This window comes from Psammomys obesus, unplaced genomic scaffold (assembly GCF_907164565.1).
Source record: "Psammomys obesus unplaced genomic scaffold, mPsaObe1.curated_primary_1811, whole genome shotgun sequence".
NCBI classification, from domain to species: domain Eukaryota; kingdom Metazoa; phylum Chordata; class Mammalia; order Rodentia; family Muridae; genus Psammomys; species Psammomys obesus.
In genome coordinates, this window is record NW_026596256.1 from 17,338,954 (window position 1) to 17,356,364 (window position 17,411).

Genomic DNA, 17,411 nt, shown 5'->3' on the forward strand with positions numbered 1-17,411 from the left:
AGGAAGTTGTCTCCTGTGCCAGTGAGTTCAAGGCCCTTCCCCACTTTCTCTTCTCATGGATTTAGTGTATCTGATGTTATAGTGAGGTCTTTGATCCGCTTGGATTTGAGTTTTAGCCATATAGTACAGCATAAGCATACTTCAAGGCACAGACTCAAAGAAGATAAGTAACATAGAGGATCCAAGGGAGGACACATAAATCTCACTCAGAAAAGTAAATAGAATAGACAGAGGTAGTGACTGAAGAGAGGGAACAAGGTAGGAGAGGGGGTGCAGACAGTTAAGAGAGTGGAGAATAGGCCTGGGAAGAGCAAGGGCGAGAGGACAGAAGGTCTGTAAAGAAAGAGAACCTGAGGGTGGAGGCATCTCTGTGACAAGCTGGAGACCTCAGTCAGGGTGGGCTCCTGGGAAGATATGAGGGGCACGCAAGCAGACACGCCTAGTAGCAGAGGCCATAGAGACTGAGAGGACACCCTTTAAGTAGACTAGTCTCCTAGCAGAGAGAGGAGCACCAACCCAATCAAAAAAACTTCGATCCCAGTGGTACCCTGCCTATAAGATATGCAGGGATAAAGATAAAGCAGAGATTGAGGAAATGCCCAACCAATGCCAGGCCCAACCAAAGACCCACCCTATCGGAGAGTGCCAACCACTGACACTATGAGCTAAGTTCTGCTAAACTTGCAGAAAGAAGCCTGAAAGAGTTGTCTTCTGAGAGGCGCTACCCAGCAGCGCCTCAAAACAGATGCCAAGACTCACAGCCAAACATCGGGTGATGCGTAAGGCATCTTGTAGAAAAGTGGGAGGAAAGAGATAAGGACCGAGGTGTCAGAAGCTCCACAAGAAGTGCCAACTAACCAGGGCCCAGAGAGCTTGCTGCAGACCCTAGGTCCCTGTTGAAGTCCCCTCTCCACAGCATCTAACAGGCCAATGTGACCTTAAACAAACACCTCAGATCACTTATGCACTTAAAAGATGGATATGAGAATTCCCCGTACTTGATGAGATTCGAGAATTCCATGTTGTTGCATTTCTGAGCCTGGCTGGCAGGCCAGGAGTGTGAGGTCTCCTTTGGTGTCACTATTGTTATGCCAAAGTGTGTCCTAGAGACTCTGTAGAGAAAGCTAGGAGCCCTGATAGCCTACTGCTAGGAAAACCTGACCCTCTCCATTTGTGTCTTACAATATCTGTTAAAGCAAAAGTTGCCTACATTCAAAAAAAAAAAAATCAGGAAAGCCTGTATAGAAATGACTTCTTTTGAAAAGGTTGAGAGAAGTGTCCATGGACCTGCCTGCCTGCATTGGCAGCTACTTCCATATCCCATGACGGCTGCTTTCTCCAGTTTGCCATCTCCCAACTTTCCTTTCATAGCCCCAACACCCACTGCCAAGTTTGCTCTTCTCAGAGTAGGAAAATATTTGAGAACTCACATTCCTACCAAAAGTAGTTGCTAAAGCTGCTCCCAGAGGGCCATCAAGTCTTTCTGCTGTGCCTGACCTGTGTCCCTGAAGGCTCTGGAGCTTGCAAAATTATTCAGACCGACAGATGCTAGATTTTTCCAAGCCACTTTCCTTTTTGTCTTTGTCTTTCCAGAAGTTAAGTTATAAAATGTATAGGGAGGTAGTACATTATGGGAGCAATAGGGTAGGTCATTGTTAGCAGTGAACTAATTGTTTGGGATTGCTGGGTTGGGGCTGTTTAACCGTTTAGCACATAATCATTTAATCAGCGGAGCGATGTGATGATAGCGACAGTGCTTTGCTCTGTCCCATCTCTCTGCAGAAAGGGAAGAACAGTACCCTTCCTACCCACCCTGCATGAAAACCAGCTGAGGCGAGTTTGTGAGCTGCTCAGTGGAGTTTATAACAAGTGAAGAGTTGTTAAGACTTTTACTTAAAATTCTTTAATTAAAAAATACTTATAGTTAGGGGCATTAAACACCATTTGATTTACATTTTGAAACTCAGCTCATTGACTAAAGTAAGCACCTTATATCACCCACCTGAAACGTTTGACCTTGTGGAGAAAAGCTCTCCGTGTTTCTCTTTACATTATAGGGCATTAATTCAGGAGACGGGATATGAGTGTGGAGGGGTAAGCCAATGAGTAGTTCCCAAATAATTAGGGTGATACAAAGCAGATCTGCTTTGTTGCTCTGCAGAATGGGACCAGGATGGCGCCTTGAACAGCCACTATGTTGCTCCTTCACTGTTCTGTAAGGACACAGCCTTGGAACTCCGGGTGAGAATGAGCGTCCAGCCATGTTCCTTTGTACTAGACCAGATCCTGGGCCAGCGGAAACATTAGGGGACTCACCTGGGCTGCACACTTTCTCCACCCATTTGTAGTGTGCATGGGACTATGGGCTCTGCCTGCCCAGGAGGGATACCATGTTTTCAGCAGGCGGTGAAAATAAAATAGCAACCAAAAAGAAAAACCCTGAGTGGTTCCTGAATGGTAGTGTCTAGAAGGTCATGTACGGTAAGGCTTTGAATTAGGCAGACCTGTCAGAACAAGGTATCAGACCATAAGTATGTCAGGTGATTGTTTATTCAGTCCTCTTTTCATCCATTTACTCAGCAAATACGGAGTGCCTGCGGTAGTCTAGGCAGCGTCAGATTAATGGAAACAATGTCTCTTATCATTAGGAGCTTATATTCTACAGGGCAAGACTGATAGTCAGTGCTTTAAATAAACAAACAGGGTATCTATGTAATGTTGTGTTGGAGGGCAATAAGGCAATAAAGAGGAGGTAAACCCATCAGAAAGGGGCTCTCCGAAAACCTCCTTTCAAGCTCAGACAAGAGCAGATGTGGTAGCCAGTATCAAGGACAGAAGAGCAGAGGGAACAGTGTGTACAGAGGTTCCAAATGACAAAAGGCTTGGCCTGTGTGAGCAAGGGAGGAGGTGATAATGGACAGCTGGGGCCAGAGCACGGAGGCTCTGCCACTGTTGCTGCTCACCTGATGTAGCCTGTTGGCCGAAATGACAGTGGCCTACACTGGTGCCAATAGTGTGAGAACAGGATTTGTTTTAGAGAAGAGAGCTCTTAGTGACGCACTAGATGGCTCAATTGGGGAACAGAAAACCAAGCAGGATGCCTCGGCTTCTGGCTCAAGTAGCTGAGTGCATCATAGTCCCATTTCCTCAGATACAAATGTCAGATGGCTCAACCAGGCTTCACTCACTCTAGGCTTTGAAGTCTAGACTCTGCAAACTCACCTTTCCAGGTGTTTGTTGATATTTTTGTTGTTATTGTTCATTGAAACAGGGCCTCCTGTATGTAGTCTCAAACTCACTATGTAGCTCAGGAGAGCCATGAACCCCTGATAACCCTTCCTTTACCTCCAGAGTGCTGAAATTACAGGTTCAGAATGTTATTTTTTGTTTTTTTGTTTTTTTCATCTGTAAGGTGAGGCTATTATGTTAATTTTCCGAGATCTCTTCCCAGTTAATTAACAATTTCTTGAAATGGAATTGTTAATGTGATGAATAGCATTAAAATGGAATAAATCAATTTGTCTCAAAACTATTAACCAAAATACCAAAGAAAGTGTGATTGCAAGCATTTTCTCCTGGGAAGCATTTTTCTGGAGACTCTTGGTGCAACAGAGTAGTTGAGTAATATTATAAACTCAATATAAACTAAATATATAAACAATTCTGTAACCTTAGGCTAAGACTGCAAAGCCCAAACAATGCATTGTTTGTGCCGCAGTGTCCTGGCTTCTTTCTGATCATTCCGCATTGGTTCTACATAGATTATTTCTCCAGACCCACACGGGCCTCTTAGAGGAAGCAGGCAGGTTTGTTCTGTTGTTTCTCTGTAGAGAGGACCCTGTCCAGCTATCCAGAACTCCACCGATAGCCCTGTTTCTGCCATCTGCATACAACCATTTTGGCCAAGCCTTAGCTTATCTTGCCAGTGTAGGCAGTATAATACTGAAACCTCCATCCTGAGGTAGATCTTAAACCTGGCTCAAAACTCTTAATAGAAAAGAGCTTTATTGTCTTATGGAACAAAAACATACTGTGGAACAGACTGTGTCAGCAGTTTTCACAACATTGGAGAGTTGGCATGGGGCCAGATCATGTAAGCTCCGCCACTGCTCATTCTCATGCTGACAGACATAATGGGGACCATGTGCTTTCTAGTCCCTAATCTTTGATGCTGAGATCATTCCCTCACTTGCAAGATAGTTGTCCCCTGTTCGGTGAAACTCACAGGACAAAACTGAGCCAAAGAGATGGTCCTTTTCTGCTCTGTGTCTGCCCGAGAAAGCAAAAGCCTTTTCCGGAAACTCACAGTAAACCTCCCTGAGTTCCAGGGAGCGTGCCCAGTTTCCTGCACAGGGATACAGAGACATTTTTCTAAGCTATCCCCTTCTTCCTTTCTGCCTCCCTGATGGACCTGCTCAATCTGGTTTTAAATCTGTGTGCCATCCATCCGCCCCTGTGGTTACTATATTAATTCTGATCCTCATTTACTCAGTCTGTCCTCATTGTAATACTATAGTGCTGAAGATCCCCTCAGCGATTCTTAATCATGGACAGAATGAAAGCTCAGGCTGTTCTGTAGCCACAGTGCTTACTCCTTCTCTTCCTTATCTGACAGCTCAGTAAGCTAACAGATAGACGGAGAGCTGTATGGCTGAAATGGTGTTGGGGAAAGGCCCAGCCCCCAGCCAGGTGGACCCCTTTCCTTACACAGGAGGACCTTTCCCTGGAGAAGCTGGGGTGAACCTGAGCGCCATCGAGGCTAATTGCATAGACTTAAAATGGTGTAGAAGTCATTGGTGGGGACATCCTTGCCCTGAGAGCACAGAGAAGGGAAGAAGGTCAAAGAAAGCTCCATGAGTTCTGCTGCACGCACCCACATGCCACGTAGCTCCCAGTAAAGCAGTCTTTCTGTTTTACCTTTCCAACGCCAATGTGCCACGTAGAAGAATTTATGCTCTGATCTTATTGAGCAAGTTTAACCAAGCAGATACTTAGAACAAAGTAAAAATAGTTGCAGATCGAATTCAACCAATACAAAAACTTAAGGGTGATGATTTCTGGTTATTTGAGTTGTTTTTGTAGGATGTTAAAATTTGCTTTAGTGATTTCATTTAGATCATCTTCGTGTGTGTGTGTGTGTGTGTGTGTGTGTGTGTGTGTGTGTGTGTGTGAAGCTTCTACTCTATTAGGTTTCCATACTATCCCTCAAATGGCCCTTCATTTTAGCTGCCTCTCTCCACATTCCTTACCTTGTCCCTCTCTTCCCTCCCCTTCCCCACTTGATCCTCCTGTTCCAGTGGCCCACATTTATCCATAAATATCTGTGCTATTAACCTTTCCTAGGGAGATCTATTTGCTCCCTGATTTCTTACTGTATAACCTCTGTGGTTCCATTGATTGTAGCATAGTATCATAGACTTATCAGCTAATATCGACTTATAAGTGAACACATACCATATTTGTCTTTGTGTGTCTGGGCTACCTCACTCAAGGATGGTTTTGTTTTGTTTTTCCTAGTCCTGTCTGTTTACTTGTGGATTTCATTATTTTATTTTTTTTAATAGCTCAGTAATGTCCCATTGTGCAGATGTGCCACATTTTCTTTATCCATTCATCTGTTGAGGGACATTTAGGTTGTTTGTAATGTCTAGCTTTTATGAATGAGCAGCTAAGAATATGGCTGATCAAGTGTCTCTGTGGCAGGATGAAGCATCCTTTGGGTATAGGCTCAAGAATGGTACAGCTGGAGCTTGAAGTAAATCGATTTCCATCTTCCTGAGGAACTGCCACACTGTTTAACACAGTAGCTGGACAAGTTTGCACTTTCACCAGCAATGGCTGAATGTTCCATTTACTCGACATCCTCACCAGCATGAGCTGTCATTTGTTTTATTGATCTTGGCCATTCTGACAGGTGTAAGATGAAATCTCAAATAGTTTTGATTTGCATTTCCCTGATGGCTAAGGATGCTGTCCTGGCCAGTTTCATGTCACCTTGACACAAGCTAAAGTCATCTGAGAGGAGGGAAAATGTCTCCATAAGATCAGGTTATAGGCAACACTGTCAGCTATTTTCTTACCTAGTTATTGATAGCAAAGGCCCCCCAACCCATTGTGGGAGGTGCCATCCCTGGACTGGTGGTCCTGAGTTCTTTAAGAACGCTGAGCAAGTCATAGGGAGCAAGCACCCCTCCGTGGCCGCTGCATCAGCCCCTGCCTCCAGGTTCCTTCCCTGTCTGAGTTTTTGTCCTGACTTCCTTCAGTGATATGGAAGCAGAAGGCAAATCAACCCTTTCCTTTCCACGTTGCTTTTAAGTCATGATGTTCTATCACAGAAGTAGTATCACTAACAAACAGAGATATTGAACATTTCTTTTGGTGATTCTCACCATTTGGGTTTTCTCTTTGGAGCAATCTCCATTTATATGTGTATCCCATTTTTAAATAGGGTTATTTGTCTTTTTGAGGTTTTTTTTTTTTTTGGAGTTCCTTATATATCTTGGATACTAGCCATCTATCATGTGTGTAGTAGGAAAAATCTTTGTCTGAATGATGATATCCTTTGCCTTTCAGAAACATTTCAGTTTCGTGAGGTCCCATTTATAAGCTGTGTCATCAGTGTCCTGCTCAGAAAGTCTCTTCCTGTGCCAGTGAGTTCAAGGCTGTTCTCCTCTCTCTCTTCTGTCAGCTCAGGTTCAGTTGTCTGGTATTGTGTTGAGGTCTTTGATGCATCTGAAGTTGAGTTTTATGCAGTGTGATCAGTATGGATCTATTTGGATTCTTCCATGTGCATCCGTCCAGTTTGACGAGCACCATTTGTGGAGGATGCTATCTTTTTTCCAGTGTGTGTTTCTGGCTTCTTTACCAAAAGCCATGTGAACAGACGTGTATGGGATTACGTCTGGGTCTTCAATTCCATTCCATTTACCAATGTGTCTGTTTTTGTGCCAATATAAGGCTGTTTTTATTATTACCTCTGTAGTACAATTTGAGATTGGGCTGGCGATACCTCCTTCAGTTCTTTTATTATTCAGGATGTTTTAGCTATCCTGGATCTTTTGTGTTTCTATATGAAATTGAAAATTCACCCTTCACTATGAGGAATTGTGTTGGAATTTTGATGGGGATTTCACTAAATCTCTATATTGCTTTTGTTGGATGGCTGTTTTTACTATATTATTCCTATTGATCCAGGAGCATGGGAGATCTTTCTATCTTCTGATATTTTCTTTAAATTCTTTCTTCAATGTCTTAAAGTTTTTGTCATATAAATCTTTTACTTGGTTGGTTAGAGTTACCTCAAATTTTGTATTATTTAAGGCTATTATGAAAAGTGTTGTTTTCCCTGATTTCTTTTTCAGTTCATCTGCCATTTGCATAAAGGAAGGCTATTGATTTTTGTGAGTTAATTTTTTTATCCAGCTACTTGTGTTTATCAGATGTAGTTTTCTGATGGAATTTTTAGGGTCATTTATGTATGCCATCATATCCTCTGCAAAAAAACTATACTTTGATTTCTTCTTTTCCAATCTGCATTCCCTTGATCTCCTTTAGTTGTTTTATTGCTCTAGATAAGACTTCAAGTATTATACAGAAATGATATGGAGAGAGTGGACAATGTTGTCTTGTTCCCAATTTTAGTGGCAGTACTTTGAGTTTCTCTCCATTTAATTTCCTGTTGGCTATGGGCTTGCTGTAAACTGCCTTCATTATGTTGAGGTATGTCTCTCAATGAAATCATCCAAAAATGGGGGAGATAGAGCACAATTGAACATCTCTTATCACCAAATGAAGCTTCAGTACTAGCAATGGGTCACAGCTAATTAAATTGTTGGCCAAAAGGGTATCGTGAGAACCCCCAAACAACCCAAGCTCTTGCCAAGGCTGTAGATGGCAAGGCATCTAAAGATGAAGACAATACCTACATACCTTATTGAACATGGGGACGTCTAGCTGCTGCCTGCCTAGAGCCTTTGCCCCTGTGGGATAATGTTCCTGATAACAGAAAGTACTCCGTGTAAAAGGAACTTTTATTCACCTGCTTCAGTTAGTGTCTTGCAGTATTATTGCTTTTGTCTGCTAACCTAGGCCTAAACCTGGAAGCTTTTAGCCTTTGTACAATCTAACATAAGGCTAGAATGTTTTCAGCCTCTGAGACTTACTGCTGAATAAACTCACCCTTTCTTATTCTTACTGAGCTCTGGCTGAGGATTCAACTCAGCTGTTCTGGATCAAATTCCTCTTCCAGCTAACTTAGTCAATCTGGCTTTTCTCTCAGCCTCTAAATTATTCTGCTTGGCCTCAAACTAACTCCAGAAATCTGCTCTAATATCTTGGTTCCTTCTCATTCTCAGATTCATCCTGCCTTCACCTTGGTCTAGCTTGTTCTTTCACTCAACCTCTCTCTGTAAAACTCTCCCAGTAAATCTCTCTCTCTCTCTCTCTCTCTCTCTCTCTCTCTCTCTCTCTCTGTATTGCCCCTTAAGTGGCTTTCCTTTCCTCTTTCTTCTTGTGAGAATTGGGTGTATCCTATTCTGCCAAATCTTTGATTTTTTTTTTTTTTTACCACTTTTATCACTTTTTCTTCCACTCAGTTAGACACCACTTTCAAACATGGGTGCTTCCTTTGACACACTAACTTTACCTTCACTGTTTGTGATTAAAGGCATGCACCATAAAATAAAATATACAAATCTAAGAAGAAAAGCAAGGGAGCTAGAGACATGGCCCAGCAGCTGAGAGTGATCCCTGTCCCTGCAGAAGATCCCAGGTTGGTTCCCAGCCCCCACATCACCAGGCAGCTTAGACACCTGTAACTATAGCTCCAGGGTATCCAATGCCTTCTTCAGGCCTCCACAGACACCTACATGCATGTCAAATACACACAGACACAAATACATAAACAAAAGCAAATAAAAAATATTGAAAAGTGAGGCAATGAGAAACCCAAATTCAAGATTATAGTTACAATGGGAAGAGGAAAGACTGGAACCAGACTATGAACGAACACACACAATACTTTAAAAGGTAAAGGCATAAAACATAACAAACAACAACAAATAGAGTCCTCTTTTTGTTCTATAAAAACTAAAAGGTAATTTAGATGCTGTTTATATTTTATTATGGACTATGGCTTTCTTACTGAGGAAGGGACTGTTAAGGAAGACAGTGAGTACTTTCCAGCAAATAAAGCTCTCAGTCTGAGGTAAGTTGTGAGCGGTGCCTTTCAGCAGATAGTTGACCATTGACAATGACTGGCAAGACAGAGAGGGAGGCGAAAGAGTGTTCGATTCTCCTTGCTTTGTTCCTTTTCACTTCTGAAGGAACTAAGGAAAGCCTGCCTTTGGGTGTCTTGTGTGGCTTCAGACAAGCACGTGATCTGACCGTCACTGCTCCACTTCTGTCTTCCCTGTAGGTTTTTCTGCTTCTGCTTTCATAGCTCTTCACACCTGAGGCAGGCTGTGCTTTCTCTAGCTGCCCAGTCTCAGCTCTCAGACTTTCTGTACTGAGACTTGACCTTTCCTGACAGAACTAGTCCTGTCACATCGCCACAGGATATGGTTGTTAATGTCTGCCTCAGGAGCCAGCCCCCGCCCACACCTAAACACTTTCACACTTGCCACTGGGACCTCTCAGAGACTCAGCACCAAAGAGAAGATAACAACACGCACCAGCTGTGTGGGGCTTTGAACTGATTTTGATTCTGTCCTCATCCTGTTAAGTACGGTGTTTTAAATTAGGAGTAGCAGAAACAAAGTGATTTAGGAAAATGATACTGTTCTTCTAGCCTGTTTCGGTGACAGTGTAACTCGGTGAAGAAAATGGACTGTCAGATTTGATCAGCACTATTGATGTGAACCATGATCATGCCCAGAGGAGCTGGAGTTGCGCTCCCTCCAAGCAAGCAAGGCTTTGATGACAGAAGAGTCCGGTGACCAGGAGACGGGAGGGACCATCCGTCCATACCCTGCCCACCTCCACACTGCTTCTCTCTCCTGTCTTGCAGGCACTACATGTTTGATTGCTCTACTATCAGATAAAGACCTCACCGTGGCCAATGTTGGTGATTCTCGAGGAGTCTTGTGTGACAAAGATGGGAATGCCATTCCCTTGTCTCATGATCACAAGCCTTACCAGCTGAAGGAAAGGAAACGGATAAAGAGAGCTGGTGAGTTTGTGACCACCCCCTTGGAGGAAGTCTACCTTTTTTTTTTTTTTTTTTTATGATCTAGGTGCTTGCTTGGAGACTCTTTAAGAATCAAATTCACTTACCAAGCAGCACACGGGGACACTATGACATGACTTAAATTCTTAAATTTGTATATTCCTAAACTGTACATTTCTTATTAATTAATGATGACTTAATTTGCCACTCTTCATGGCCAAAGAGTCCAAAAGGGCCGAAGACAATCCTTTTTCCATTTAAAGTCTAATTTGATCATTGGACCCCTGCTCCCTTACAGCCATACCTGACTCCTAAAACTCCAGTGTCGATATATTTGTGCCTATGCAAGTGTCATTTCCACTTTCAAGGTGATTAAAAGTATGTATCCCTTAAAACTCAACTTTGGAGTGTCCTGTTGGAAGCTTCTCAGGTCCCACTGAGGCAGACTTCCACAGTCTGGGGTGTCTGCCCTTTCTCTTTCCAGCATCCTTGGTAAGTCTCATTTGGTTTGTAAAAATGCATGCAAGTAGCTGGCTCCTACCCGTCCTGCCTTCGTGACTGTGAGCTCTTTGGAATGCAGCTGTGCTCAGCACTACAGAGCCAAGCAAGGCAGACACAACAGTGAGTGAGCTGTTTGGAGGCAAGACCTTGATTTTGGTTGTCTCCGTACCTCAGCACCCAAATCAGTGATCAGCCTAAGTGGAGATGGAGCCCCCTATTTATTAAGCATGCCCTCCCCCTCACAGACACAGCCCTCATGGAACTTTCTTAAGTTGGTTGACATGAAGATAGTTAATACGACCAAGCAAAGAGAAATGGGTACTTTAGTGTGTCATAAGGTGGTGACTGCTATGTACGTGCATAGAGCAGATGAAGAGATGGGGATGTCAGGAAGCTGTGGCTTTAAGTAGGTTGGTCCATGTGAAATCACTAAGGTGGTATTCATTTTTGAGATGGGGTTTCAGGTAGCCCAGGCTGGCCCAGTTCTCCTGCCTCCACCTCTCAAGTCCTTCAATCATAGGCATGGGTCAGTAAAGTGTTACTGAGACCAAAACTCTGAGGAGGGTTATTACATCTGAGAGGCTCCTACATATGCAAGGCAGGAGTCCCCTCTCTCTCTAAACTGACAGCCCAGTGATGTGCAAGGTGCAGAGCAACCTGGCCCTTGTCACCCGTGTAAACCTCCAGAATGACCCTTAGTCATTGCAGGTTAGCTTCTGCCCAATGAGCATATGATGGAGCCTAATGAACATTTACGTCTTCACAGCAGGAAACTATGTGCTGAATTTTCTTATAGCTCCCCACATTAGTTCCTGCTTGTGGTGCAGAACAATCTTGAAAGTTTTGCTTAGGTTTTCTGTTGATAAAATGGAACAATGTTTTCAGAGCATCTGTCAAGTTTTGGCAAGATGAGTAAAACACTCTGACAGTCATTTATGTGAGCATCGTGTCCCCTAAGAGTCCACCCTGAGTCCAAACTGAAGATCCAGACAGCTAAGTTTGGCAGGACGCAGGTGCACCTGGAAACTCCATCTTAGTATCCAGCATATGTTCTTGAGATGTCACAATCATGTTATCCTCTGTCCCTTCCCTGTCATGCCTGATGCATACGCTCCCACTCTCCAGGGCTTCCTTATAGAGGCAAATTAATCTGACCTGCTCTGTTCTTTTACATGAAGTAGGCGAGGGTGTATTTTTAAAATATTTTTATTCTTTGAGAATTTCATACAATGCATTTTGCTCATATTCACTTTCCTACCCAAAATTTTCCCAGCTCCACCCCCTACCTGTACTTATTAGGGTTCTCTAGAGGAACAAAACTGATTGGGAAAATTATATATATATGTATGTATGTATATATTGTTAAACAGTCATGTATAAAAACATGTGAGATTTACTTGACTGGCTTGAAGGCTGTGGTCCAGTTAGTTCAACAATGGCTGTCTCAGAATGAAAAGGCAAAGACTCCATCAGTTGTACAGTCCACAAGGCTGGATGTCTCAGTCTACATTAGAATCCCAAAGAAACAGGTTTTAATACCAGCAAAGCAATGCCTCAGCAGCAGGACAGATGACGTCAAGCAGGCAAAAAGGAAAATCCTCCTCCTCCTATGTTCTGTTATGTGTGTAGGCTGCCACCAGAATGTGTAGCCTAGATTAGGTGAGTCCTCCCGCCTCAGACAACCCAATGAAGAAGCTCCCTCACAGACATGCTCAAGCTGATTTGGGTGCATTCTGGATATAGTCAAGTTGACAGTCAAGAAAGCCACTGTGGCCGTTTCCCCTCCCCACCAAGTCCAGTTTGTACTGCCCACATCCTCTTAGAAGTGTGGCTACCTGCTGAGAACATAGCCCAAGTACGAAGGGCCACACCCTTAATGAAACTGACCCTTTCTTCTAGCAGCTATCAGGGGTGGAATTTCACACCCATCTCCCACCTTCAGGCTTGAATTCTGTCTGACTTGACCTGCACACAGACTGTGCATTTCGTCACAACTGTTGTGAGTTCATATATGCAGCTACCCCGCTGTTTTCAAAGAACAAAACAAATGAAAGTTTCCTTGTAGTCATACACCACCTCTGCTCTGATGCTTTCTCTGCCACCTCTGCCTCAATGGTCTCTGAACCTTGGACACAGAGAAAATGGTACAGATATTACCATTTTGGGCTAAGCGCTCTGCAGTCTCATAGTTCTCTGCATGGACCAGTTGTGAATCTCTGATTCAATCACCCTAGGAAGGAGTAAGAAATGATGATGAGTTTTGTCATCTTTATTTGTGTTTATTATGACCGTAGACTTCAAGACATCTCTCTCCCACCTACTTAGCATGACAAGAAGTCCCAGCCAGTCTGCAGCAAATGTGTTGATCTTTTTGTCTCTGCTGTTTCACTAACAGCATTCGTATCAGCTTCCATTCACTGTGCTAGAAGCCAAGCACCACTTACATTTTACACATTCTGTGAAGCCCATAATGTTGTAATCACTGTATAGCCAGTAAGTCAGAACTGCAGAGAGACATACAGCTTTCGAGTGATGAGGCCACAACTGAAAGCGTGACTGACTGCAGAGCCCCTGTCCCTGACCTCTATGCCACATTTTCAGGGATTGTCCAGTGTCTGCCCACCGTTCCTTAAAGTTCCCTCCTCCGTAGTGGTCACTGCCACAGGTCATTCCCCCTCCTCCCTTGCTTCAGTGGTTAGCAACACTCTCTCTCTCGGAAGAGCACTGCTTGATGATAGTGCCAAATGCAGTTCTCTGTTCTCAAGGTTGTCAGTAAAAGGTCTAGACCTTCTATAACTTCCATCTCCTGAAACACCCCTTCTGCAGAGTAGATATTCAATAAATATTGGACAAATGTGTGAATAATCAAAGTTCTAGCTCCTTTAAAGAAAGCATACTAGAAGCCGGAGATGGTGGTGAGTGTCTTTAATGCTAGTACTCAGGAGGTGGAGACGGGAATCAGAAATGTAAGGCCAGCTTTGGCCATATGGTGAGTTCAAGAATACCTTGGACTAAAAGAAGCTTTCTTTCAAAGAACAAAAGGAAGAGAGGGAGAGGAGAGACTAAATAACACTGAATAAATGTGCTGTCAGGCACTTGCTAGGGGATTTGTATAGAATAACCTGTTATGTTCTCACAGTCCAATGGAATAGATATTATAGTCATTTGGCAGCTAGGAAAATATAGCATCACATGAGGGGAGTATCTCTCATCCAAGGTCACTAAACACGCCTAAAATGTGATTTCCCTTAATCCCAGTTTGGCTTGAGATCCACATCGGTACACCCAAGAGTGACCTTGCTAAGCGATTACTTCAGAGATGTCCACTTGCTTTCCAGCACTTCTTTACTGCACCCCTCAGGTGCCCGTGCTGCAGCTCCATGCTGTCAGTCACTGAGCTGCCACAGCCTGTTGTGAAAACCGATTCTCCATCTCACCTGTGCTCCACCCTTGATTATATTCTTGCAAATATTAGCAATGCCAAGGATGAGAGAATGAAGTTCTTCCCCACGCTCTGCAGCGAGATGCTGTTGGCCTTGGCAGTGACGGAGGCGAAGGAGTACCTGTGGCTCAGCTTACATGTAGCAGGCCAGCTTGTGGTACTCACACCCAGAGTGTACCAAACGTGAGAGAGAAGCGCTGGGCGAGCTAACAGGCTCACTTTGTCCTTGCAGGTGGCTTCATCAGTTTCAATGGCTCCTGGAGGGTCCAGGGGATCCTAGCCATGTCTCGATCCCTGGGAGACTATCCACTGAAAAATCTCAACGTGGTCATCCCAGACCCAGACATCTTGACCTTTGACCTGGACAAGCTGCAGCCTGAGTTCATGATCTTGGCATCAGACGGCCTGTGGGATGCTTTCAGCAATGAAGAAGCGGTTCGGTTCATCAAGGAGCGCTTGGATGAACCGCACTTTGGGGCCAAAAGCATCGTTCTGCAGTCCTTCTACAGAGGCTGCCCTGACAATATTACAGTCATGGTGGTGAAGTTCAGGAATAGTAGCAAGACGGAAGAGCAGTGAGCCCTGCAGGGTCTCTGCTGCCCCAGACTAAAGGACTCTCTACACACTGCTCTCTTAACATAGTAAAAAGGTGTGGGGAATTATAATTAGGATCATGTGTCCCAACCCAGAACCCCCCTCCCTGGCAGTCTTGAACCCCTTCTGAGTTGTGAGCGCTGAGGGTCCCCTGGCTGCCATCGCTGAGAGGCTGCAGAGAGTGTTTGTTTCCCAGCCCTTCTGCCAGTGTCTGAAATGTGTACATAGGTGGCCATAGATCCCACATAGGAGGCAAAGGGAAGATGGGCCATGTGTTCTCCTTCTTAGTGTTCTTTCGGTGATCTCTTCTGTGGTCCTTCAGGCACCTGCCCTGGGATCCTCTGCAGCTGTGGGCGGGGCAGCCCAGTTACTACTGCAGGCATCCCCAGATGATGTGGCTGCTGAGCCCTCCCTCCGCCTCGCAGCCGTTTCCTAGGAAATGCTTTCCATTCTGAGCTTGTGTTCAGTACTCCAGCAGCCTGGAAGGAGACGGGCAGCACTTTCTTATCCCTTGTCTGCTCCCCGAGACTGAAGGATGGAAAGCCAGACCTCGCCCCCTTCTGTTTACTCCCTTCATTAATTTAACAGAGTCAGAACACAGTTAGGCAGCCCCAATGCCTCTCCTTGTGGAGCACAACTCTACCATTTTGCTCACACCTCACCTCAGAGGCAGCTGCTGACTTCACCACAAGACCTGAGTTTTTGTCTCACCTTCCCAAGCACCCACAGAAATTGAATGGAGCGGGGCGGAAAGCACCTCACAGTGCTGTGTAACCCTCCATCTTCAGTGAGGAATATGGCTTCTGAGAGAAATCAGGAGCTAGGGATCACCTGACCAGCTGCTGGCTTCTGCACAGCCCTTCCCAAGCCTGTCTTAGTAGCTTTCACGTCTTTCAAGCAGTGTTGGGAGACGCAGCAGCCTAGAGTCACCCAGCCACCATAGGTTGGTATTTGATGGCAAATGACTGGGACATGCTTCCTGGCAAGAGGAAGGCCATTCATCTTTGGTTGCAAATCTCTGTCCAGACCCAGTACCCCTTCCCCCACTGCCAGCAACCTCAAACTGACTGCTGATGCCTGCAGGGAAAACAGCAGACGGGCTACTGGGGACCTGTGTGCACTGCCAGAGCTGGTGGGAAATTCAAGCAACACAGAATTGGGGGCCTGGATTGCTGCTCTCCCCTTCCAAACACCAAAGTTGTGGGGTTTTTACCCACCCCCCAGTCTCTGTACTTCACAAGTTAATTTATAGAACATATTTGGTTGTCCTTTTTGACTGAATGAACCCACCCCAAACAGCTAAGATTTTCACTGCAGACCCACACTCAGAGCCCGTCTTGTTTTGTCCTGTCAGTGGGTGTTTGTCAGCATGGCCTCTGAAGGCCCACTCGTTAACCATCCCTACCCCATTGCCCAGCCCTCTGTCCTTCAGCTGTGTACCTTGCCCAAAGCCCAGGACAATGAGAGATTGGAGAATGAAAGATTAATTGGACTCCAAGGACTAAAACTGTCTCGACTCCTCCAGGAACTTGCTTTTCTTTGACTGCATCAAGAATTAATAATGGCTTCCCAGGAAGCCATCTTACTTCCGTATCCTGTGTTTTCAGCATTGGGGTTAGGGTTTCCGTTACTGCTTCTCAGAATGCTGCAGTATGACAATGCACTCTTTCTTGTAATACTGAAGATTGGCGTGTGGAGAGGCGTGGACGCACGGATGTGTGTTATGCGTCAAGTGGAAGGGGAAAGGAGCCAGTTCAGTCAGTGATGGACATGAGCTTGTTGGTCTGGGGTGTTCTTGCTCTAGAAGTCCACGCAGCCCTTATTCTAACTGAAGGTCCTGACTTCAGAGCCTATGTGGTCAACTTCTCTTCTTTTGTATTTGCTTAACGCAAAAGTGTATAACAAGAGGAAAGAAATAATTTGAGAAACATTTTTATTGTGAAAAAAAAAAAAGCTGTTTTGGTGAAGAAGAAAGGAAAGCAGAAAGCTAACCAAATTAGTCCATTGGTAGCCCTCGAGCAAGCAAGGTTTCTTAACCAGCACTGCTGACTGCACTAGCTACAAAACCTTCTAACTGAGGTTTATGGGTAACTTGTAAACTTTGCTCTGGAAAAGTAACTTATTATTTCTAACTATAACCAAATAGAATATACATATATATACACATATACATTATATAATATGTATTTATATATATGTATATCATACTCCTTTCTTGCCTCTTACCTGCCCCCCCCCCCATGGCTCATAGACCTTTTTTAAAAGATAGAAATTCTAGGCAAAATGGTAGCAGTTTGATAAGTAGTTACATATAAAACCTTTCCCTTCTCCCTGTCCTCTTGGAATGCTCCCTTCCTGACCTGTGCCCAGCTGTGGGAGTCTGCAGTTAGGCGTGGCTAGGCATACTGGCCACCCCCCTTCTCGGGCAGCTCAGGAAGGGTGAGTCTAGCTGCAGGAGAGATGGATTTGAGAGAGTACATGGAAGGCTTCCATAAACAGCACTGCCAAAGCATTGGGATTATCCCCAAGGCTGCCGAGACTCCCTACCTAGCCTGAGTTCTAATTGCCAACAGTCCCCACAGTGCCAAATTTTGGGAGGGTTTTACAGTGTTTTAGAAATAAAGCCGATGCCAGCCCCGGGGTCCCTCTTAACCACTTCTCAGCTGCTGCTCCCCTGGTAATTTGTACTCTTCAGGTGAGATAGGGGTG

At 44.6% G+C, this 17,411-nt stretch overlaps 1 protein-coding gene across 1 annotated transcript in view; it reads left to right on the top strand.

Moving 5' to 3' along the window:
• Positions 1 to 16,927, top strand: part of Ppm1l (protein phosphatase, Mg2+/Mn2+ dependent 1L) — a 268,058-nt gene extending 251,131 nt beyond the window's left edge. The window contains exons 3-4 of the mRNA XM_055596801.1: positions 10,007 to 10,168; positions 14,341 to 16,927. Of these exons, the coding sequence (XP_055452776.1) occupies positions 10,007 to 10,168; positions 14,341 to 14,687 (509 nt within the window). The 3' untranslated portion in view covers positions 14,688 to 16,927. The remainder of the gene's footprint in view (positions 1 to 10,006; positions 10,169 to 14,340) is intronic.
• The last annotated feature ends 484 nt before the right edge of the window (positions 16,928 to 17,411 follow it).